This window comes from Lepeophtheirus salmonis, chromosome 9 (assembly GCF_016086655.4).
Source record: "Lepeophtheirus salmonis chromosome 9, UVic_Lsal_1.4, whole genome shotgun sequence".
NCBI classification, from domain to species: domain Eukaryota; kingdom Metazoa; phylum Arthropoda; class Copepoda; order Siphonostomatoida; family Caligidae; genus Lepeophtheirus; species Lepeophtheirus salmonis.
Window position 1 is genome coordinate 17932538 of NC_052139.2, and position 24656 is coordinate 17957193.

A 24656-nucleotide genomic window follows, 5' to 3' on the forward strand; every position below is an offset into this window, starting at 1 on the left:
AAATTATCCTTTAAGTTTTGCGTCCTCACTTTCTATACCTGTGTCATTTTGTGGATATTGATGTTTTTCCCCTATTGGTAAACTGAGGCATTACAACTATAATCTTATTGAAAATTAGGCCCTTTATGAAAGACTGATAACATACGGATGTGCCTGATTTTAAGCCTCATAATAAGGACTGATACTACAGTTACCCTCTTTAAAAAGGATTTTCCATCTGAGAGGAATAACAACAAAATTATTTTATTTTCCATAGATATGTAGATTTATAATCCACAACCTTTTTTATTCGAACGACTGATTTGACAAGTGATCCATTAAGTGATGTAATAACAAAATGTATTGTACTTACTTAGTTACATACTCCCGTTTTTATCCCCCTCACTCCTACAAGAAGTACTGGTAGTTCAAGGTTCTTCCCGGGGATGGAAGTAGAATTATTTAAAGTATGTACTTGTACATACCTATATACAATACAACCCATTAGTATTGAATGTGAGATACGTATCTTCTATTCCTAATACACATATTCATTCTATGTATATAATGAAGTAAATACCGCCACATAGATAAATGAAGTTGAATTACGCAAGTTTCTTTATTTAAAGGAGATATAAGGAACTCCTAAACTTTTCTTCTCCAACTAGTCTTCAAGGATTTCTTCTCTTCTAAGGGATAAAATTCCTTTAGAATTACCAGGGGCGTCCGCCCGCAGGACTATATTTTGAGGGGGACTTGGTTTTTGGATTTATAACTAAAATTAAAAAAAAAAAAAATCAGAAAAAAGTCTTCAAAAATCCACAGCTTGATTTAAAATCAATTAATATTTTTATATGTATGATCTATTAGTTTATCTTTCATTATTTGTCATAAATTACTTATTTAAAAAACTTTCACTACTTTTGAACAGATGATGAGTCAGTATCTACATCATGACAGCTATTGTAGTTACCCTAAAGTACCCATAAGGATCAGTCCTAGGACAGATCAGAGTGGACAAGACTGCAGTCTTTTTAGTTTTGTAGGCTGATCCAACAATACTTGGGACCGAAACGAAAAAAATCCTCCTTACTGTACCCAGTCTCAACACTAAATCTAATGTACATAGTCTTTTTTTCTTGCAGCCCCTGGCTGTATAAACAATTAGTAGGAAGAACTTGTCTCACTATGTGGGTTCAAGCAGCTTTTTCCTGTTATTTATATATTATGAAGTAGAATTTATGTGGATGATGGATTATAATTTTGCTAGCCTTGCAAGACGCACTGATTAAATTATTAGTAGGTTTCCCAAAATATTATTCCTAGTATGTCTTGAGCCAAGTTTTTAGGTCTCCCTCTTTTTTTTAAGAAATGGCAGAGCCAGTCACACACACAAAACTGGTATTTGCTTTATGTTTAGAACAAGTCTAAACTTTATTGACCTTTAGCTCTCTCTCTCCTTCCCTAAAGTACATACATAGGTGCCTATCTTTTCCATACCTTATTAGAACTAGCTAATATATATTATTGATATTATGTAACAACCAGTCCACATCCTGTACAAGCATATACTCGTATTCCAAGAGTATGTATCTATGCTCTTCTTATTCACTTACATAAATATTGGGGTTGAGTCTGAGAATCCAAGACCGGTTTGATAACTTTTAAAATAAGTAAATGTTATGGCACTTTTGAGTAAACATTATAGTACTACAATTACTCCATCTGACACAGGAATTGTCTTTGAACTCACTTTACATAATCACTAGAGATGATTTTTTTGCAAGAGTGAAAGGAGAAGGAGAGACATTTGACACACCTGAATTAAAGTTGATGTTAATATCAGTATTTAATTTAGTATTAGTCTAGGGAAAATATTATAATTCATATAAATTTATTTTATTAGATATTTTAAAAACAATTTAACCCAAAGATAGGCGATAATTCTTCTTTCAGAGGGAGATGTTAACACAAACGCAATTATTAAGTAATGAATAAAAAAAGAGCACACACATCAACCGTTTGTCCTTTTCTAGTTGCTATACTTAGTTTTGATGCATAATGTATGCCCACTGTTATCCCTGGTGGTCACCCTGACGATTTGACGAATGTTTAGGAGGAAAAAAGCTTAGCTCTCATGACGTATTATTAAATCATCTTCCAGGAGCTGGGAAAGAAAGGAAATAAAAACATTTAAAGATTTAACACAGCTGACTCTACGTATTATGAACTCAAAAAAGATAGTATATAGGATTTGGGGTTTTATATTAATTTACATCAATCAAGGGCCTTTGTTCATAATTTGTGTACATATTTTGATAAAATGATCAATTCAATGTATGCAATAATTTAAAAGTATTCTTTAAATCATAATTAAGAGTTGCCAACAACAAAAATAGCGAAAGCTAGCTAGTTTTTTTCAAATTTTTCCTTTCCCTTTTGACTATCAAGGTGGATAAAAAGCCAGTCACGTATATCAAGGACATATAGGTTGGAATTACTCCAACGTCAAACCTCCATCTTTTTCTGAGTTCAACAAAGACTTATACTTCTAACTCCAAAGCAAACCCTTTCCGTTACTCTCCGTCTTTAATGAGCACACGCACTAGTTAATACTTTATTCTTAGATGTTCATTCTCCAAGAATGGAGTAAAATAGTAAAAGATTAGGAAAATAAAAAAAAAAACCTTTAGTGATTTCCAACTAGAAAAAAACCACTCCCGATTTCGAGGACAAGTTTTATACACCTAGGTGTATATTATTTTCTCTAGGAAGCGACCTACTTACATTGAGATCAAGATAATAATTTATTCCTTGTGCGTTTTGTCTGTTGAGATACGTCGCTCCATTAAGATCAGTATGATTTTTAGTAGACCAAACAAATTATTTTCTTTTAAGAAGTTTAGAAAAAAATAAGCTTAAATCGGAGCTAAAGAAAAAATCGATCTATATCGATTTTTTTTAGTTGGATCGGTACTATAGATTAATTTCTTATGACGTCAGCTGTGTTTCAAAATTGTGAAAATCGACCCAAAATAACTTAAATCTGTTGCATAAATTATATTTGTAAAGCTCAAAAAATCAGGAATGGGAACAAAATTGGTCCATAGATTCAGACCAAAAAAATCGTTCCACGATTTGAAAATGGTTTGGTCTACGCTCTGAAAATCGCGGTTTAGAGTGAAATACGGGTTCAAATCCCTCTGGAAAAAATAACAAAAGACCGAACTGAAAAAAAAAAAAAAAAAATCAGTCTTGCACCGAGTCTCAACACTAATGAATAGATTATATACAATATAAAAGCGTATCTTATAAAAAGAATCTTTATAACTGAGAAAAGGGATGATGAAATGATATTACGAAAGGTCATATAAAAGAAAAGAAAATATCAGAATGTGTCTTATGGAAAAAAGGTTTTTGAATAAGGATAGAATTGATTTTACCTTGGAACATAACTTCTTCCATTTATGGTTCAGTCTCATAAAACTTTGCAATTGTTACATTTTATGAGCTGCTCTGTGCTAGCTTTATATATTAACAAATGGGAAACAAACAACGTTTTACGTTAAGGAAACAAGTTTTAATAATTGTACATACATATTTTGTCCCACCCAAAATATTTTCTTTTCCCGCTCTGACCAGAAAACTGTCGTTGTTCTCTTCTTGCCTTGTCATTTCAACCCTTACCTTACAAAAATCCCTCCAATTCTTTTATTTTTTCTTTGAAAGAAAACACATGGTTTATAATAAAAAAATGAGAAATATTTATAAATAGATATGAGATTGTATATTACAGTGAGCAAAATAGAGCACCAGCAGTATGTTTTGTAAAAAAAAAACTTGTTCCTTTAAATATCTAATCTCTCTTGTTCTACCACTTCTTAATAGAAGTAGTTCTTATCCGTGCTCACATACTAACAATGTAAATATGTGACTGACTGAGTTATAATTGAATATATTTACACAACACGTCCTTACTAGTGTTGAGACTGGGTTCACCATCGATTTTTTTTTTTCGGTCTTAAGTGTTGTTTTTTTGGACCGATTTTTCGGTCCAAATCGCGGTCTCAGACTGTGGACTGATTTTAATTCGGGCTCACTTTGTAGACCGATTTTGATTCGGTCTCACTTTATGGACTGATTTTTTTTTGGTCCATATATTAATACTGTATACAAATTAGAGACGGCGAAATCAAAATTAATCCGAGCTATATCTGTTAAAACTTCGTATAGCTTCATTCTACTTGAAAAAACATATGATGTCACGTTATAAACAATTTATCTGTAAAATCGGTCTAGTCTAATTTTTTTTTGGGACCAAACTAGATCGAATTTTTTTATTTGGACCGGTCCAGACATAGCTTTTTTTTTAATGAAAAATATAAGGGTCTTGGATGGGTATAGGATTTTCAGACGGAGCCCAACCTTTCCTCTGAAAACGAACAACTGAAAAAAGGTCCAAAATCATCTGTTAGTAAGCCAACTCTTCAAAACTATGTAATTCAATAATAATTGTTGGATGGGAATTGTACACAGTTTAAAAGGAGATAATTATAACTAAGCCAATCAGCGTTCCGAAACCGGAACAGGAAAAAAAACCAGAAAAATTGACAGCTGAGTATAAAATACAATTTATATTTTTGTGTTCGCGATACTTAATATACAAAAAGAATGGAAAATTCCTAGCTACTGGGCTGTGAAAATAAAACTATATATATATATATATATAGTTTTATTGTAGGGATGAATAAAACGTAAAGATAAATAACAGTTTTGAGATTAGAAATGGAACGAAAGTGGGTGCTAACACGTTCTTTTTTGTTCGTTCTTTAATAGATTGTCGTTTGGTTAACATCAAGCTCTGGATGATGCCTTTCCACCTACTTTTGGAGTATTCTTTTTTTTTTTTTTTTTTGAAAGGCAAAGTAAAATAAAAAGATAATTTTTATATTTAAAAAAGATTATCAAAGAAATAGCTTTTTTGAAGGTTATAATAAAAATACCTTTTATAAATAAAACGCTATGAAATAAAAATCTTTGATAAAACAACTAAATCAAAAAAATGTCTTTATTATGAAACACACAAAATGTATTTTTAAGTAAAATTGTTGTCTCACATTTGTATTAAATTAGTTAATATTCATATTTGGGAGCAAAAATGGCGTTACCTCCCTTAAAAAGTATCATCCTGTACGCCTATGAAAACTAATTTCTACATTCGAGTAATTAATAATATATTGCAAGAAACAAAAAAATAGTAAAAAATTGTCTTTTCATAAGAAAACCTCATACCAATAATATCTATATATAAAAAGTCTTATCTGAATGTAACTCTAAAGACATGTGTCTAGAATTCCATCCTACTACAAATAATCATATCGTTATACTCATGTATTTAATTGACTCTTTTCCTTTTCAGTACTGTTGAAGTTCAGACTTCCAAACCTAAGATAAAAGAGGAAGAAGACAAAGAAGCCTTAGTAGCAGCAACCTCCTCCACTGGGGACAAAACTGAATCCAAAGACAATGTGGTTGGATCCTCATCTTTGAGTGAAGAAGGACTACTCAAAACGGAAGATGAGGAGGAGGAAGATGACGACGAAGGTATGAGTTGGGCCGGTGCTAGGATTTTCTTTGAGAGGGGCTCCCAATATTTTTTTTTTTCAAATTTTCCGATTGACATCCTATTTTTCAGACTCTCATATGAGGTGACTTTAAACAAAAATATGGGGCATTTTATTTTTCCCCCAAAAAATGAGAAAAGACCATTGTTAAAAGTTAATGTTATATAGTTCATTTTGACGTTCATTTTTTAAGGTTTTCTTTTCTTTCCTTAGTCAAGTAGATTTTGGGGACATATTTAATTTAATTACTTTTTTTAACAGATTAGTCTTTGTATTATATACTTTTAAAATGTATTTTTATAGAAAAATGTAACGTTTTCCAATTTTTACAAAGTCATTACGTAATCATCATCAATTTCCAACTGACTCCCATTTTTCGGACTCTGTTTTACTTTATTTCGTAGAGGTTTTTTTTAACTCACACCCTTTGAGGGGACTTTTCCTTGACTGTGTCATATCTTAATAACCTTTTTATTTATTAAGTAGAATTTTTATCAATTTCTCTATATCCATTGTTATAGAGCAAGTTCTTTTTTATTTTCTCCAATTTTTTAAAAGTTAATAAGAAAATTCCCAGTTCTGATATAAGATGACTTATTTGTGAAAATAAAATATGGGCCTTTCCCCAAAAAAAATGATTAAATACCTTTTCAAGTTTTTTTTTTTTTTTTAAATATTTTTTTATGTCTTTTTTAAATTGGTCAAGCCTTTTTTTGGAACCCTTTTTTTAGGCTGTGTCATATATCAATTACGGTTTTTTAAGCAGTAGTATTTCTAAAAATTCTTTTTGTTAGAAAAAGTATGTTTCATATGAAAATAATCAGAAAAAAATATATTTTATATGAAAATAATCAGGAAAAAATACATTTTACACATGTTTTCAAATTAATTTAAAGCCGTTATGGAATTAATCAAAAATTTCCGACAAATATTTATTTTTTTCCAACATGGGATTATATATATTTTGCTTGGAGCTGTTTTGTTGGGATCAATGCTCAGAAATTTATGGGCTTTTCATCCCAATCATACTATAAATATTTAGGAAAAGATACTTTGCTAATTGATTAAGACGTACTCTGATACATTGCCGAAAACCGCTTTGCCGAATGTACACATTGCCAAAAAAATAATATATACGTTTTTGATGATTCATGCTGCCATAGTATGTAATTATGATTCCCAATCATATTACTCCAATTTTAACAGATAAAAATGTTTGATCATTTTCCACGAATTTCAATGATTAAGTGTTGATCGGATTGATTAATAGTTGATTCATTTTATCATGAAAATGCTTTAAAAGTTGGCTTGAACCGTCATTAGAATCGTTGTAACAAAAATCAAAACAACTGCCCTATAAATAAATTAGAAAGATTAAATATTTTTAAAGAATAGAAGGAGTCAATCAATCAATGATTAATGGACAAATTGAATAGTATAGATTGAATGTTTTGAAACTCTATGTATCTGGTCAAATCCTGATTGACACTTCTCTATCCTAAGGAGGTATCTGACATCATAATTATCAATATATGTTTGTCATTGGAGTAGTCTAAAATAATAATAAAAGTAGCATCACACTTAGCACAATAACTCACAAACTAAATAACAGATTCTCATGACATTTTGACAGCTGTCTTTTGAAGGTTTGTACTAACAGAAAATGAGATGATTTTTTTTGTTAAAAACAGCGCTATCTATCTGTGAAGCTCGAGACTTTACTGCCCATGTGCTAAAACTGATTAAAAACTGAGTAAGGGATGAAATTGTATAAAAGACATTGTGATTGTTGTATGTTATTACTTATTAGTTTAGTAAAGAGGGGGGGGGGATGTGTGTAAAGAAAAAAACTAAGAATAGCGATTAGAAAAGGAAACACGTTTGTTGTTGTGTGTGCTCTTTCTCCTTTTATGTGATTTATTTAATGGCCGTGGGTGGGCTAACATCTCCCTCTAAAAGAAGAATTATCGCCTATCTTTGGTGTAAATTGTTTTTCAAATGCATAATAAAATAAATATACAATTACTTAAATATAAATATGTATATATGCCAATATACTTACTCTGCACTAATGATATTTTAAATGTAAAAGCAGTATTTCATTTTCTCCTTCCAATATCATAAAACAGGCAGTTGATTTAACAAAGATCTTAATTCAGGTGTACCAAATGTCTCGCTCCTGCCTTCTCCTTCCGCTCTTATACAAATCCCATCTTTTCATATTATAGTTTCTGTGACACTAAATGGTTCCATGGGGCGGCCCTATTCCTGGCCTCTTAGGTTAATATACACAATATGTAATATTTCATCATGATTCATGTTCTATTATATATACAACATTGCTCAGGTTTCTCCGTGTGCGATTATATATATTTTGTATGTCTATACAGCTAGAACAAATACATACAACATGCATAGTTGTACTATAAGTAATACTATTTAGGAGTTATAGTGCTTTGAAGGGAAAGAAGAAAGAAAACCGGTATTATGAGGGATCAGGTTTCTTTTGAAGCTCTTGGATGAAAATCATAATAGAATATACAAGTATTTTAATGATGATTACTTCTTACTACATAATTAGAGTAAGGCAAGAGGCAACAATACAAACGTGGAATCAACAATCTTTGTTCATAGTTATCATAAAGCCTCACTAGTTCGTTGTTTATACGATGACGTGCACTTCCGTTCGTTCCTCCCTCCTTCAATCTAAGTGTATATTGCTCATTCTACCATTGCTTATATACATGATACATAGTTGCTTAAATACTCTTACTTTGCTAGGTACAAGCGTAGTCATTAGTGATGTACCACCTCAATTGCTACTAGAGCTTTATGAAGTAAATAAAAAAAGACACCTAAAACTCGGCTGGTGTACCTAAAATGCGACTCGTAACTCGTCCAAATATTGGATCTGTCTCTTTCTTTTTCGAGCATATTATAGCAATGGTATAATAAAAAATACCATTCTAAACTGATTTCCTTTGTTTGTGAATTTCAGAATTTATGTTGTCTCATTGGTAGAGTTGTGTAAGTCCTTATTTAGGATTGAAGACTGTAGTCCATGATTCGTCGAAGAATACAAATACTTTAATTCACACTCAATTTTGATAAAAATAATTCTAGCTTCCTTTTTTGTTGACAGGCTGCATACTTTTGCAATACGAGTCCCATAGCGAGAACTATATCCAAGGAGTCAATTGCAGTCTTCGTATTCAAATTTGTGGGATGTTGTAAGATACCCAAATATTTTAGCTATACTTTACCAAATTTGTTTGATTTAAGGAATTTAGATTGCCCCCATTTTTTTATTATTGTGATAATTAATTTTGGCGACTTTAAGTGTTATCATTTACACTCCAAATCCCAAGGGTTTAACCAATTCAGAGTCCTTGAAAGACTCTGAATTAGGATGGGTATCAAAGAAAAATTTGGTTTGGATATATCTTACAACAAAAATCAGTCTGTATAGCTCTCATTTAAGATTAGGTCTAGAGCGATCCTATATAATAATTTCCATGACGTCATTTGGGTTTTAAAATTGTGAACATTGACTTAGAATCATGTCATATAAAGTTAAATCTGTTGCATAAATCAAATTTGTACAATTCATAAATCAGGGCAAAAAATTGGTCTTGGGATTGAGGAAACAAATGAAAAATTCGATCCGAATTGTTCTCATCTAAAATTTCGGTCTAGAACGTTTCTACAAATGAATTGTGAACACATTTTTTATATGAAATTAGGTATGCTGTAATATTAATATTTGTACAACTCATATTCCGGGCTGTAGAGAAAATCCGCCCATAGATTGAGACGACAAGAACAACAACAAAAAAAAATCGGTCTAGATCAATCCCAAGTAAAAACTCGTTACCGATCGTTCTCATTTAAAATTCGGTCAAGACTATTTATGAATTGTGAACATTGGTTATATGATGTTAAATCTGTTGTATAAATCAGGACTGGAGAGAAAATCAGTTCATTGCTTTAGAAAACAAAACAAATCGGGAAAATATGTCAGTATGAAATCACAGTCAAGGCCGAAATATCGGTCCAAATCGGTCTAGGAATAATCAGATAGTATCAAATCCCCCCTCCTCCCAAAAAAAACAACAACAACAAGTTTCGGTCTTGAAACGAGTCTCAACACTAGTAAGTACATAAAATAATTACTCATCCAACAGATTTATTTATGTACTATGTAACTCTTTTTCTTTGCTGTAACTTCGCTTTTTGTTTTGTTTTCTTAAGTGATTCCAAGGCATCACTCAATCCCGGTGATGACGGTGAATATAATGGAATTTAAAGATAAATATGTATGTATTATATTTAAATAGATAGATACAATAATACATAATCACTTGAAGGAAGGGCAAAGAAACGAGTTTTTGATTTATTACATAAATCTTTTACTATCTCTTATCTTTTGTTTCTTCTTTGTGGTGTGTGTACAGACATACATACAGACATAGACAATCAGATGAGCACATCAGCAATCATCGTGATACAATAATAATACTCAATAATGTGAATCGGATAAATAAAGTTCGCTCTGAGCCAGCATAGCTCAGCACTAATTATTATTGTTATTCCTCCTCTTATTTTTATTACAACTTGGTAGACGTTTTGGCGCGACGACATTATTTTGTTAGTGTGACCAATGCAAACGCAAGTTAGAATGTTTTTCCTCAAAATGGACAGTGCATTTGTATTCATAGATATTATGTTTAAAAGGGGTCATATAAAGCCTTATATCAAATAAAGGTTTTAAAGTATAGCTAAAATTCTTGTCTATCTATACTCATCCCCCCACAAATTTGAATACAAGGGCTATAATTGACTCCTTGGATTACGTGACACTACATAGTATGTGGCCCATCAATAAGAAACAAGCTAGAATGATTTTTCTCAAAATTATATTTGTATTCTTTGACGAAAATAGTTGTCCATTTCTATCAACAAATTATTCATGTTAACCCTTTGAGTGTGCTGCAAATTGTACTTAAAGGCAATGAAAGAACCCCTCGTCATGGCCATGGGACTGACAAAACATGAAATAGAAATGCAGGCTAATTTCTATCAATAAATTATTCTTATTAACCCTTTGGATATGGCGCAAATTTTACTTAAATTACACAAAATTGATTGTCAATATCAATAAATGATATATTGATATATTTTATGCCTGGAAGGGAATCACATGTCTCTTAAATCAAATAAAGGTTATGAACTATAGCTAATATTCTTGGGTATCCTAACTCATCCCAGAAATTTGATTAATAAGTCTATAATTGACTCAAATATGTCTAAGTAATATAAGTTTGTATGTATATTTAAAGTAAAAAATATATATTGGGATTTTCTCTGTTTTTACTTTATTTTTGTTCAAGGTTGTTTTTGTTGACCCACGACATCTACGTAGATTTATGTAGAGTGGGACAAATTGAAAATTGAGACATCGGCATGATAAATGTCTTTTCTTTTACCTGTACATATATACCGGCTCATTGACGTCCAGATTGCCTGAGATCTGATTCTGGATTTTGTTTAACATTTAAAAATTGCGTTGAGATACTTCTTGAAAACATTTATTTTGTAAACGGAGTACAATAACAGCTGAATGATTACTATTTAAATAATTTTTGAATACCTCTAAGAAAGTGTGGGATGATTAAGTTTACACCTAATTGTATATATTTATAAAGAATTTGTGAATGATTGTGTTCCTGTTTTATTTGTAGTCCACACAAAGAAATCCGAGTCGGATGATGATAAAACCCCGACGACAACAACAACATCCGTGACAATGATAACTACAACTGTCGACGAGGAGGAGAAAAAGTCTGACGAGGAGCCCCTTGCGAAACGCGTTCGGTGTGAGTCCTCCGATGAAGAATTGAGCAGTAAGAAGTCCAACTACATCAACAGTAGTAGTCTAAATACTAATATTAACAACAACCTCACTCTAGAAGAGTTCACAGATATCGTCCTTGCCTCCGAGGGCTTTGAGAACCGTCAACATCCTCCTACTTCCTCCTCTGTTCGTGTCAAACCCGTAGTTCTAGCACCACGTACGAATGGCAACTATCATCACCAAACAGTGACATCCTCTGCATCTGTCGTGGTCTCTGTCAAACCCCGAATCCAACCCCAGAAGCGTCGTTATCCACCTCCCTCCGGACGACTTCCCTCAGGTTCAGCCCTCGTGGAAGAATGGTTCAAGAAGATGAAGCCTCCACTCTTTAAGGAAGAGGATGATGATGACTCTCATCCTCTCCATGAGTCTCCCGCCGCCATGAACCTATCTCTAAAATCCAAACCCGTTTATTTAAGACCTCATAAGGGACCCACTTCCCTCGTTACAGTCTCTTGTAACCCACCATCCCATCCACCACCCTATCCAAAACCTCCACTCTCTCCTCCCAGACTAGAAATTAAGAAAATATCATCCTCTTCTGATAAATCATCCTCTTCCAAAAATCGGTATTATCCTCACCCACCCAACAAGAAGTCCTCTCATCTGCACGTCTATAACAAACCCTCGCCACAAACGGATTTAGTTTATTCAGATATGATGGATGCCATCAAAGATAGAGCCGTCAGAGACCTTCATCTTGCTCATACCAAAGATATGCATGGAAACTTGTGAGTACCATAACACACTTCTTTTCATTTTATTTATATATATTGTACATATTGTAAACTCCCTCCCCGCACGTTCCCACTCAATTCATTCTATCATTCTAATATAATGAGAATAAGAATTATATCCAAAGTCCTTTTATGGAAAGTTTAAAATAAAAATCTCTTTGACAGTGTGTCTTTGTTTGTATGTAGTTCTAGATACGAGTACATTTATAGAATTGTTTTGTTGTATCCGCACATGTGGTGCTACTTGCAAACTTTTGATGAATAATTTAAGTATATAATAATAGAAATCCTATTTCAGTATCTACCCAATGCCAGAGTTGAATCCCTTACATCCATATATACATATGTATGTTGTGTGCAATTAGCGACAAAAGGTCCTTACAGTAGAGATTACTTCAATAATTAAATGTTCCATGGCTCATGGATCTATGAATCTATGTGTCATTTTTGAATTATTTGGCACAGTATAAAGCTCAATTGCTCACAGTTATATAACTCATGAATACATCATAACCAATTAATTTTAATAAATCAAAATGAAATGATATAGTTGGTAATTAATTAGACCAATGTTGTAGCGTAGTTAAAGATGCTGAAAGTGATACATGTACAGGTTGCCACAACCTTAATGCTTCTAAGATATTCATAATAATATCTAGTGCTAATCGATTAATAAATGGGCGTGTCTGGATTTTTCTATTTTGTCAAGAATCCTGCTGCTCCTTAGGCTGATCCTGCTTGATAGGTGTAGTAGTAGTAGTAGTAGCAGCAACAACATTTGTAGCAGTAGAAATATCGGAACTAGGGCGTTTCCTGGTATTTCATGTCTGCTTCAAATGAAGCTCTTACTACGCATTATTTTTATTATGAATACTGAGTAGATCCGAAGAAAAAATAGGTTGAAATCCCTTGGGATGCGATCATGATAATAGATCACATAGGATATAGTGAAGCTCTCAAGGTTCCTCCTTTATATATTGATAATGATCCCCACTTATGCATGAATCCCTGTGTGTGGGGGAAGTCCCTCTGCATGGAGTAAGACTATCAGGATATAAACCACAATTACATGATACTTACACCCTTTAATTCTTGTTGTAGTTGTCCTTGGCTAATTATTATCATCTTGAATATTTATCAACTTCTTCTTTTGTACATATAATACACCATGAAACTTTTCAAAGTAGAAAAGAGTCATACAACCCGGAATAGAGCGGACACAGCACAGCACAAGGATTCAGGAAATGCTATCATTATTATTCCATATTCCCTGCATCGTAGCATTGAGGCTGCGTCATCCTACATACAGTCTGGGGGATTTTATTTTGGAGGGGGATTTTTTAGAAGAATATTTTTTTTTTTTTTTTTTTTTGTCAAGAGACTGAATTTTAAATTGCCCTTATGGTTTTTTTATTTTATTTGTAAAAGATAAGTTTGTAAAGATCTGTCGTTTAAAACCATAATTTTACATAGTGATGACGATTAGTGTTGTGACAGACCTAATTTATTCGGCCCAGTCCAGTCCATGACCGGTTCTTCGGACTTTCAGTATTACTACTTATTTAAAAGGAAGAAATAATGTAGAGAGATGTCATCAAAGACCGAGTTTTAGGACGTAAATATATATGCTGTCTTCATTCCTAAATGAGGACTGAAGACAGCACTAGTGACAATAACAGTCCTCCTTGCAGATGCCACTGTATATCTTTATGTAAAAACTTTGAGCTAGATACTTATTACTTTGGTACTGTGGCAGCTTGTAAAAGTTACAAATTGGCCAACTTCATTTGATTTTCATCTACTATTAAAATGATTCATTTATGATATATATTTTATGAGTAATATAACTCTGGGCATTTGAACTGTATCATGTGCCAAAAGAAATCGTCTTCTCATCATAAAGTATTTCCATTAATATAAAACTGTCAAAAATTACATTATTAATTTATAGAGTATCTAAAAGATATTCAATTATTGCCTTATCTTTATCACCAACGACTAATTGATGCTATTATGTCATTTTAATCTACTAAAATTGTTGCTTAGAAGTTAAATAGCAGTGGGCATTTGACACTTTCTATTGTGCCACAGACGTCATATAATTAACGTATAATTTTCATTTAAAAAAATGTAAAAACTGGAACATCTAAATAATAATCAATTATGTAATATCCTAATTATTCGTCATTTAAAACCATTCATCTCATATTGTACAATTGGTTTATCTATGCAAATTATATTTTGTACAGGACTTTTTGAAATATATTTGTTGTTTATGTGCGGTTTTCAAGCAATTTTTCCCAAGTATTCATTCGATGTGCGTATAATGTAGTATAAATGTGGTCCTTCAACACAAAAGCAGGATTGTTCCACGAATTATCGGCAATTTCTATGTAGAAATCATTCTTATTAAACCTTGTGGGGCAACATCAAATAGCCAAATTTGATTGTTACTATAAAAAATGATAAGTTTAATCATGAATTTATTCAAAAAGGAGAAATATCGGGGCCAATATAAATCTTTTAAACCAAATGAGGCTTCTAAATTATAGTTAAAATTCTTGGAAATCTTAACTTCTCCCGTAAATTTGAATAATAAGCTTATATATGACTCAAATATCTCTATAAAGTATTGGGCTGTATGTAGAAATGGAGTAAAAATAAGTATTCGGATTTTGTCTTCGTTTTGATTTGTGTTTAGGATTGTTTTTATATTGATACGCCACACATAAAACCCCTATTCTACGTTAAGTTAGTATGTACAATATAGGTATAGAGAATAGTAATCAGTATCACTGATATACGGTATAACACTCATTTACGCTCAGCCATAAAGAGGAGCGTCGACCGGTTTTTATACTTTGTATGTATAAAGAAATAATAATAAAAAACATAACTATTTTCAACCTATTTTACGAATAGTGGTTGAAGTTGATGTACTCGCGGCCCTACTACTACTCTTTCAGCGTTCTCAAATAATAATAAAACAACCAAAAATAATTGCTAACTTGATTTTCCAGTATTCCAGTTTTTAAGGTTAAATATTATTTACTTACTATGTATATCATGAGCATTTAATATGTATGAAATAACCATCATTACCTAACTAAAATCTTGTATCTCCTTTCAATGCTGAGAAAATTAAAAAGCCTCAACTTCCTCCACAATAATTGTACATACTTTGTACATAGAACCACACCTGCAGTGGAATCCTGTTGCAACAAAGAAAATCAGGGGCGTCCGCAGGATTATATTTTTGTGGCAACCTTGTATTTCTTGGAATTTTTTTAGAAAAAAAAAAAATCCAAAAATCTATAGCTATTCATAGAAAGTTCATTTTTTTTGAAAAAAAAAAATCCAAAAATCTATAGCCCTTCACAAGAAATTAATTTTTTTGGAGAAAAGTTTCGAAAATCTATAGCTTCTCACAGAAAATTCAATTTTTTTGAAAAAAAAGTCATAAATCTGGAGTTATTCACAGAAAATTCAATTTTTTTGAAAACAAAATTCCAAAAATCTAAAGCTATTTACAAGAAATTATTTTTTTTGGAAAAAAATTTCAAAAATCTGGAGCTATTCACAGAAAATTCAATTTTTTTTAAGAAAAAATAATTATTAATCTGGAGTTATTCACAGAAAATTCATTAATTTCCTTTGAAAAAAAAAGTCAAAACCTATTCACAAAAAACAGTTTTAAAAATTTCAAATATTAATTTGTTGTGCTGCTACACAATTGGCTCGAATGGCGAAACACAAATTTCTAGTGAGTAGTAATGTCTTCGTGGGAGAGGCTCTCGGAAGCAAATAAAATTTCCTTTTCCTCTCTGATTCATAGTACATATTCTATCCTTTTTCAAACCGTACTAAAAGGTTAGATCAGATCACAGATGTGTATATATAGATTGTACATATTGTATGTATCATTGTAGAATTCCAAGAAATCCTTGAAGAAAACAAAGAAAAAGGATTGTACATACAGTATTCATTCTACTCTAAGAAATCTACATACCCATAAATAGATATTTTGTTTCAATCTGCTCCCTTTTCCCTCTATGAATGTGTGAGGTCTTTCAATCCACTAACTACTATGTATGTATCATAGACATTGACAAGTTGTAAGTTTAGAGGGTTTATTATTTATACACATATTTATTATTAATTATTTGAGTGTTGTGTGACCTCCAGGGGGGAGAGTAAATGAGTCAACATACATAAGTAGTAGATCACATCATATTCCTTAAATGCATAACTTATCTTTTGTATTTTCAAGTCCAATTCACATGTCGGTACTGATGCGAAAGCCTAGTTTGGTTCGTCGATACTGCTGTGTTCTTCACATTCTCAACTCTAATGTGGATTTGACAAACGAAGACAAATATGTAAGTATATTATTTCTTGTTGGTCCTTGCTACAATATATGTATGTACATACCGGATATTGTAAAAGTTTTATAAATACAAATTGAAGAGGTTTTGTAGACTTTTTTTTTTTTTTTTACATTCGGCTCAAACTTTTTGATTCGATAGTTTTAGAAGTGAAGTTGCCCCCCCTTTAGGTTAGGTCATATTAAATACTTTTAAGTGGAAAAAAGCCATTGCAGAGTCAACAGTGTCAAGAACCGTTGAAATGACTATTGATAATTCCTTAAGGCTTCAGAAACGTCCTTTAATTATCCAGGCTCTACAAACACTCTTCTCATGGAAACAGGGTCATTTTTTTCAGTCATGAAAAAACCTTCACTCTTGATCATGTTATTAATAGTCAAGATTATAGATGTTGATGTGACCTGCAACCTCCTTTCTTTTGGCTTCCATTTTCCATGTAAGAGTATTTAAAATAACCTAAACAGCGGACCTTACTTTTAAAACTATGACACCAAAATATTCAAATACTTCATCATTTTTATTTTATTAACATTCCAAGACTTTTCGGAACAGCTGGTGTATATTGTATATATTCAAAGGGAAATAATGGAAGTCCATACAAACATACTACGTTTCCTGTACTACATGGTAGGTAGATGCAAGAGCCATGCTACATTGTACATACTTAAGGATTTCTTGAGAGGAGGGGGAAAAACAAGTTGTTGCTGCTACTTTTAATTACATTATGAATTATATATATAGATATGGTTGTAAATCCTAAGCATTTTTAACGTGTTATTTTTTTTGTTCTTTGCAACTTGAACAGTATTTACATTTTACAATGCAACTATAATTATTTTTTCATTCTTAAGGAGAGAGCATCTAAGTATAGAGTGTTATAATGACGGAGAGTAAGACTGATAATTTATTGGGAGACTTGTCTCATAAAAAAAATCGATTTACTTCATAAATATAAAAATGTGCTCCATATTTTGTTGCCAGCTCTCGATTTATATGCATATTTTTCTCGTATCAGTGCTCTGAACGTTGATTGCTTGACTTCAAATTTGCGCTTGATAAGCTATGCAGATTACCAACAATGATTGAATAATCATTTCCTATTTCCCATTACCTCTCTAACACAAAAAAATACGGTTTATTTTTGTGTTAGCTGTCGATGTTTCTACTTCTTTTTCCTAATCAGTTTTCTGAACGTTGATTGTTTGAATTATAATTAGCTCTTTTTAGGGTGTGTATAATTCTCAACAACTTCTGAACAACAAATCCATAATTGGAATGAATTGGCTAACTACCAGGTGATTTGGGCCTTTTTTTTTTGTATAAAAGGTTGCGAAATAAAATAAAGGTAACGAAGTTATGGTTGGGAGGGAGTTTTTACTAACATTTGGTAGGGCCTTTTTACCTTGGTTTCTTTTTCGGAGGATAGTTGGTGAGATGGATCCCAAGGAATAATTATGCCTAGTTGAGGCTCGCAAAAAAAAAAACCCCAGTCTCATTTGAAGTAGAACCTAGAGCAATTCTTTTGATTAACTGTTTATGTTCTTGTGTGTTTCCAAATGATGAGCATTTACATATATCAAGTTGTCTGCTTCTAATATGTTTACAAGTTGTATGCCCGGAATGGGTAGAAAATCGGTTCACAGAGTGAGAGCAAAGATAGTCTGTCCACGATTTTTATAGGATTAAATTACCTCGGTCTCATACCGAGTCTATTCACTAATGTGTATGTATGTACGATATACAATCATTTAAATAATATTTAGTCGATGATAAAGGAGGGGAGGAGACTACTCATGACATGAAATGATTTGTTTAAAGCATTATACGTATAGCTATAAATCTGTTTATAATTTGAAAACGGCAGATATCCCTTTTTCCTAACCAAAAAAGCAAATACTCAAAAGAGAAGGTATTCATTATGGTAATTTATACATATAGTTGTAATATTACCTTTTATAGAATATGTGCAAACTCACTCCGATCGATGATTTCTTATGTTACAAAAAAAGAGGCTATTTTGAGCTTACTCGTACAGGAAAAATACTCCCTCCCATTCCATTGGGATTCAAATTTACAACCATTTTGAAATATATATCCAATGACCTTTTCATCCAAATGTACTATAATAATAATTTATAAAAAATAACTACTACTCTTCTACATTGTTACAAATATAATGTTAATACGAGCAGAACAAAAAAAAACATCATCTGATTAATGTTACTTTAAAACTACTCAGTATTCCTATACATATTTATAAATACAAGTATGAAGCCACGTCCATACTTGTTCTTATGTAATGTTAAATCATTTAATTAACATGTACTAGGCTACAAAAATGACGGATTACCAGATCCATCATTCACTTTGACTTTTTATCATTGACATGAGTTTGTAAATAAATTGATTAAATAAGGTAATTCTATCATATTTATTTCATAAACAGTGATCCATCAACACAAAAAGATGCTAGAGTGATTGGTTTCAAAATTGAGTGTGGATTGTATCGTATTAACCCCTTAGATTTGGAGTGAAAAATACCCGTGTAGCAGTCAAAATTATTTGCATCAATGAAAGAAATAGCAATCGTTAGATTTTCCTATTGAAAGGAGCAATATAGGGGCCAATATGAGTCTTTTAAATCATAAAAAGGTTTTAAACTCTCTCTCAAATGTTTGGGTATCTTCAGTCATCCCAGTAATTTAAATAGTAAGCCTATAATCGACTACAATACATATGTCTATGAAAGTTTGGCCTGTAATAAATATGGATTTGTTGATTGTTGTTCAAGATTGTTTTTATGTTAACTAACCTCACATACTTATTGGAGGTTAATTCTTCTCACAAACATGCATGTACAAGTCATGTTATATTTATATACGTTAATAAATACTATCTACATACAATGGGATACATAATAAATAAAAAAATTACTATTTGACATTCAAATATCAAATTTGATTTTTATAAAGTAACATTAATCAGATAATGTTTTGTTCTGCTCGTATTAACATTATATGTATATGTAACTATAAGAGCAGTAGTTATTTTTCATAAATAATTATTATAGTACATTTCGATGAAAAGGTCATTGGATAAACGTATTTAGACTTAACTTTGTACAGTCTATGTGTAATCAAATCAGGGATATGTAATTCTATATCGTATTTTTATCTATAAATATTAAATATATATAATATAAAAATAGTTTAAGAACCTGTTTTGACAGATTTGTGAAATGATTATGGCCAAAATAAAAGATTAATAATAATATGTTATTTTATTAATATTATAATAATCATCAAGAGTTCAAATTACAATGAGAGATCAAATTAGATTTTTATACGTATACAATATACATTCTTAGACGTCAATGCCAATTATAAGCACTTTTTATTATTTGTATAATTAGAATTTGATCCGCCTAAAAATTCTTTCAGACAAAGTGAATTGTCTTCTATAATATGTATAATTATAATGGAAAAAAATGTTTATTTTGATTATACAAAAACCTCTCACAATTGTTAATTTATAATAATCAATGTATAGTTCTATATATAATTATATAGTGCAATTATTATTATTTGGTTTATTTGTCCATTTCACTGCACAATAAATGAGCAAATTAAGTAGATAATATATCCAGTGACCTTAATATTTACCTATTAATAATAAGTTTGGGTATATTTATTTACCCGCCATCAAATATGTTAATTAAAATCGTATACCCACAACTACTTTATCATCCTGACTAGGAATGACTTGAAATGCAAAACTATGTTTTAGAACACAAAGCCCTTTCATTTCCCTCTCTGTATATCATGTACCTACAGAGTGGTTCATAGTCCTACTCAATTTAAATTGAGAGTAGTATGTTGTGTAGGTAATTCCTTATCCGAGTCATAAATATTGCGATAGTGGAATGGGACCCACGCTCACACTGCAAATGAAGTGCAAGAAGGTGTAAAGACAGTTTTAAGCACTTATGGCATTTTCTTCATCTGACCATAACACTTTGGATTTGCAAGGTAAGTGGTAGTCATAAAATATAGAAAAAATGAAATAATAAGTAGTAATGCTTTACTTAATGAAATACCTTCCGGCATCATCCCTCTGTCCACGGATAGACTCTGAGCCCTCTCCCCTCACTGGTTTCTTTTCTGAGGAAAGTTGGCTTGATACATTAAAGGTAACGACTTGCTAGAACACTAACTGAGGTGAAAAAAGCAGAAAAATAGACAGCTGACGGCAAAATCCAGTATACATTTTCGTGAGTGTGAGGTAACTCATTCCACAACGCTAACATCCCTTTCTCAATTATGAATTCCCCCTACTTTTACGTTTTACCTGCACCATTGCTATTTTAAATGTTGAAGGGTCTCCTCTCATTAATACATTTTCTCACTCCAAAATCATATAACAGGGAGCTGGTGTACGAACAAGGGTCATAAATTAGTAGTATCATGAGTTACTCTTGCCTCCTCCTCGTGCTCTACTAAATGCCCATATCAAAATTATGGTTATAGTGGAAGGTGAGGTCAATTCAGTTGCCAGGCTCTGTAAGGACTGTTGGCAGCACATGTACTATATTCCTGCATGTAAGCGACTAGGTATCCCCACTAAGTTCTCAAATCTAATACAATATTACACCTAATAAAAAACATAATTACATATTTGTAAAATATTAATTTTTTCGGAAAAATATTTAAGATATAAATTCTTTCGGAAAAAAATTCAAAATGTTACAAAAATACATAGTTATTCATAAGTTAAATGAAACTTAAAATATTAAATTTTTTGAAAAAAAAATTCAAATATTAAATTTTTAGGCAATAAATTTCAAATATTAATTATTATGGGAAAAAAATCCAAATGTTACATTATGGAATGAAAACTTAAAAATACATAGATATTCACAGATTAATAATTTTTTTAGAAAAAAAATCAAAAGCCCTCAGCTGTTCACACAAATTTAAATTTTTTGGAAACAAATTTCAAATATTAATTTTTTTGGAAATAAATTCCAAATATTACATTTTGGAGTAAAAAATTTCAAAAATACATAGTTATTCATAAGTTAAATTAAATTTAAAATATGAAAAAAAAAATTCAAATATAAAATTTTTTAGAAAAAAATATCAAACCCCTCTACAGTTCACAAAATAATAATTAAATATTAATTTGTTTTGAAAAAATTCCAAATGTTACATTTTGGAATGAAAACTTTAAAAAATATACATATAGTTATTCATAAATTAAATTAAATTTAAAATATTAAATATTTTGAAAAAAAAAATCAAATATTATTTTTTTTGGAAAAAAATTTGAAACATTAATCAAAATACATGTCACATTTATGAATGAAAACTTTAAAAAATCCATAGTTATTCTAGGAATATTTGGGGAGGGGGGCTACAGCGGACGCCCCTGAAGTGGACTACACATATTATCAATTTATCTAGGAACGATGATGTACTTGCCCTGCTTTCTGTCATTTCAAATGCCCCTATGTCTGTGGAAGAGCTACTTATTTATTTATAACTTACTCATTTGACCAACAAGGTTTTGTATTTTTAAATATTTTAAGAATATTCCCATGGTACGCTGTTGTTAATATCGCAAAAATAAAGCGATGATTATAAATTATTGCAATAATAATAATCAAGTTACTCATGAGAAATAAAATACAAACTTAGATACATGCATTCTACTGACCAAGCAAGTAACTCCTCATGACCAATTTAAACGAGTCACATACATAATATATTTCAGGTATTTAATAGCTTCTTTCTTTACTACTAATAATAATTGAAGTGTACATCTGTATGTGTAACTTTAACTAGCAACTTTAGGGGGATGTCCACGTTTGATATCTTGACAAATGAATTGATCCATAGAGTACCTAAAAGGGGCATTATTAATAAGTCTATTAATTATCATCTTATTTCCAGACTGCATTACACCTGGCTGTACTTGACAACTCTGCGGAAATTGTTGAGCTATTGTTGTCTTTCGGAGCGGATCCCTCCATTAAGGATCATCGTGGAAACACTTGCTTTCATCAGGCCGTTGCCATGAAATCCAACGATTGCTTAAAACTACTAGTCGAGCATTTACGTACTAAAGAGGACTTGGATTCATTTAACGACTCAGGTAATGATAGATTGTATTAACGTGAGGAGGTAAAATATTTTATTCAAAATTTTTATAAGAAAGGGGGTCTAGAATAATTACCCCCAAAACCGGCAGATAGGCTTAGAACTTTTCCCCAATATCGCCTCTCCATTACTTTCTCTTCATATCCTAACAAAATTATTTTCTGATAGTCTGTAGAAACCTCAATACAAATAAATAATATAAGTACATTTTATTGAAATCTTTACAAGATATTCGAAATAAATGTAAATATGAGTAATTTGAGCATTTTTTATTCCATTTATTTTTGGAATAAATTCATGAGGGAAGAATGTTAAAAAAAGTGAAGGAATAAGAAAGTTGGTTTTTTTTAACAAACTGGGGTTTTTACAAAGTCCAGAAAAGTAACAGTGGGCCCGTAATTAATTCAATACGAATTTGGTACTAGGACTTTTTTTAAAAAGAGATTTTTTGATGAACTTTTTTTTGGAAGGCGTTTCAAATACACAACAACAAAGGGGACTGACCTAATATTGCTAGGTTTGGAGGGGCCCATTGCTTATTTATATATTTATATGAAAAATAACCTTACGCTTGCGATATTTTTTTCTAGTTGGTAATCTGAATGTTGTTTTTTGGGGTTTTTTTTTTCAAATTTGTTACTTCTCATTATTTCATTTTTGAGGAGAGAACATCTAAGTATAAAGGTTATGTGCTCATAAATGACGGCAAGTAAAAATGCTCCTTTTTTGGGGAAGTAAAAGTATAAGTCTTGGTTATGGCTGCCAGTTTTTTTTTTTTTTTTTTTTAATTGGTGATCTGCAAGAATGAATGAATTAATTTTCTTTTGCTCAGCTGTTACCATTACTATTTAACTCTTGAGTAGGGAACTTTTTTTTTCTACTACACTCAATTATATTCATTTAAGACGGAGAGTTACACTGATGATTTGTTGCAATTGAGTTCTAATTGTGATTAGTTTTGTGTCAGACCTTATTAATTAGGTTCAGTCTAGTGTTAGGATCTACCCTATCAGTCCTTGAGACCATTCCTTATGACTGTCGGTCCTACAGACTAATTAAAAAAAGAAAAGGACCGAACTTTGTTAGTTTTTAGGACTGAGTTGGACGGGACTGCAATCTTCAGTACTGAATTCGACACTAATTAAAGGCCCTTTTTGGACTCAGAATATAATTGAACATTGACATAAGAGTAATTATTGCATATGTCCTTGTTTATTTCTTTTTTCCCCACCCCCTTCGTTAGAGCTGATTGTAGCTGATCTAGTAAAACGTTGTGAAAGCTAAGCTCCTTTTCTCTTAAACCGAAAATCAATATGGTAAGCCTGACTATTTGAAGGCGATAACCTACAATCACCTATGACAAGGGAGAAAGAAATAAACAAGGAGATTGGACTCTAAGGAGACTTACTCTCATGTCTATTATAATTATACTCTTAGTTGGACAAGGCCTTATACAACCAATCCTCAGGGTCATGAAGACACAAGAATGTTCAATAAGGTTTAGAATATAATTTATGTAGTTGTAAAGAATTTCACTACTCAGGAGTTAAATAATAATGACAAAAGCGTTGGAAAAGAAAGTTACTTCTCCAGGCTACCAGTTCCAAAAAAGCGGGCCAACTAAAAAATACATCCGATTTAGATAACTAGCTATATTTATAGCCCACACCATTATGATTTTACACCATTTAAATGTACTTATTTTTCCTTCCAGGAATGACAGCACTTCAAATAGCCATCAAAAAGAATGCTCCCTCCTGTGTTCATACATTGATTCAAAGCGGAGCAAATTTAAACATCCCTGTAAGTTCTTCTTAGTATATAAGGAAATATGTAATTCCAGTACTTTACATATCTAT

The 24656-nt window shown here is 31.4% G+C and overlaps 1 protein-coding gene across 3 annotated transcripts in view; it reads left to right on the forward strand.

Annotated features, from left to right (window-relative positions):
- LOC121123932 (uncharacterized) overlaps nucleotides 1-24656 on the forward strand; it is a 36475-nt gene that overhangs the window by 11190 nt on the left and 629 nt on the right. For 2 of the 3 annotated variants that reach the window (XM_040718992.2, XM_040718994.2), the window contains exons 2-6: nucleotides 5399-5583; nucleotides 11345-12248; nucleotides 16525-16633; nucleotides 22591-22792; nucleotides 24512-24600. In XM_040718992.2, the coding sequence (XP_040574926.1) occupies nucleotides 5399-5583; nucleotides 11345-12248; nucleotides 16525-16633; nucleotides 22591-22792; nucleotides 24512-24600 (1489 nt within the window). The remainder of the gene's footprint in view (nucleotides 1-5398; nucleotides 5584-11344; nucleotides 12249-16524; nucleotides 16634-22590; nucleotides 22793-24511; nucleotides 24601-24656) is intronic. The other variant, XM_040718993.2, reaches the window with a different exon arrangement.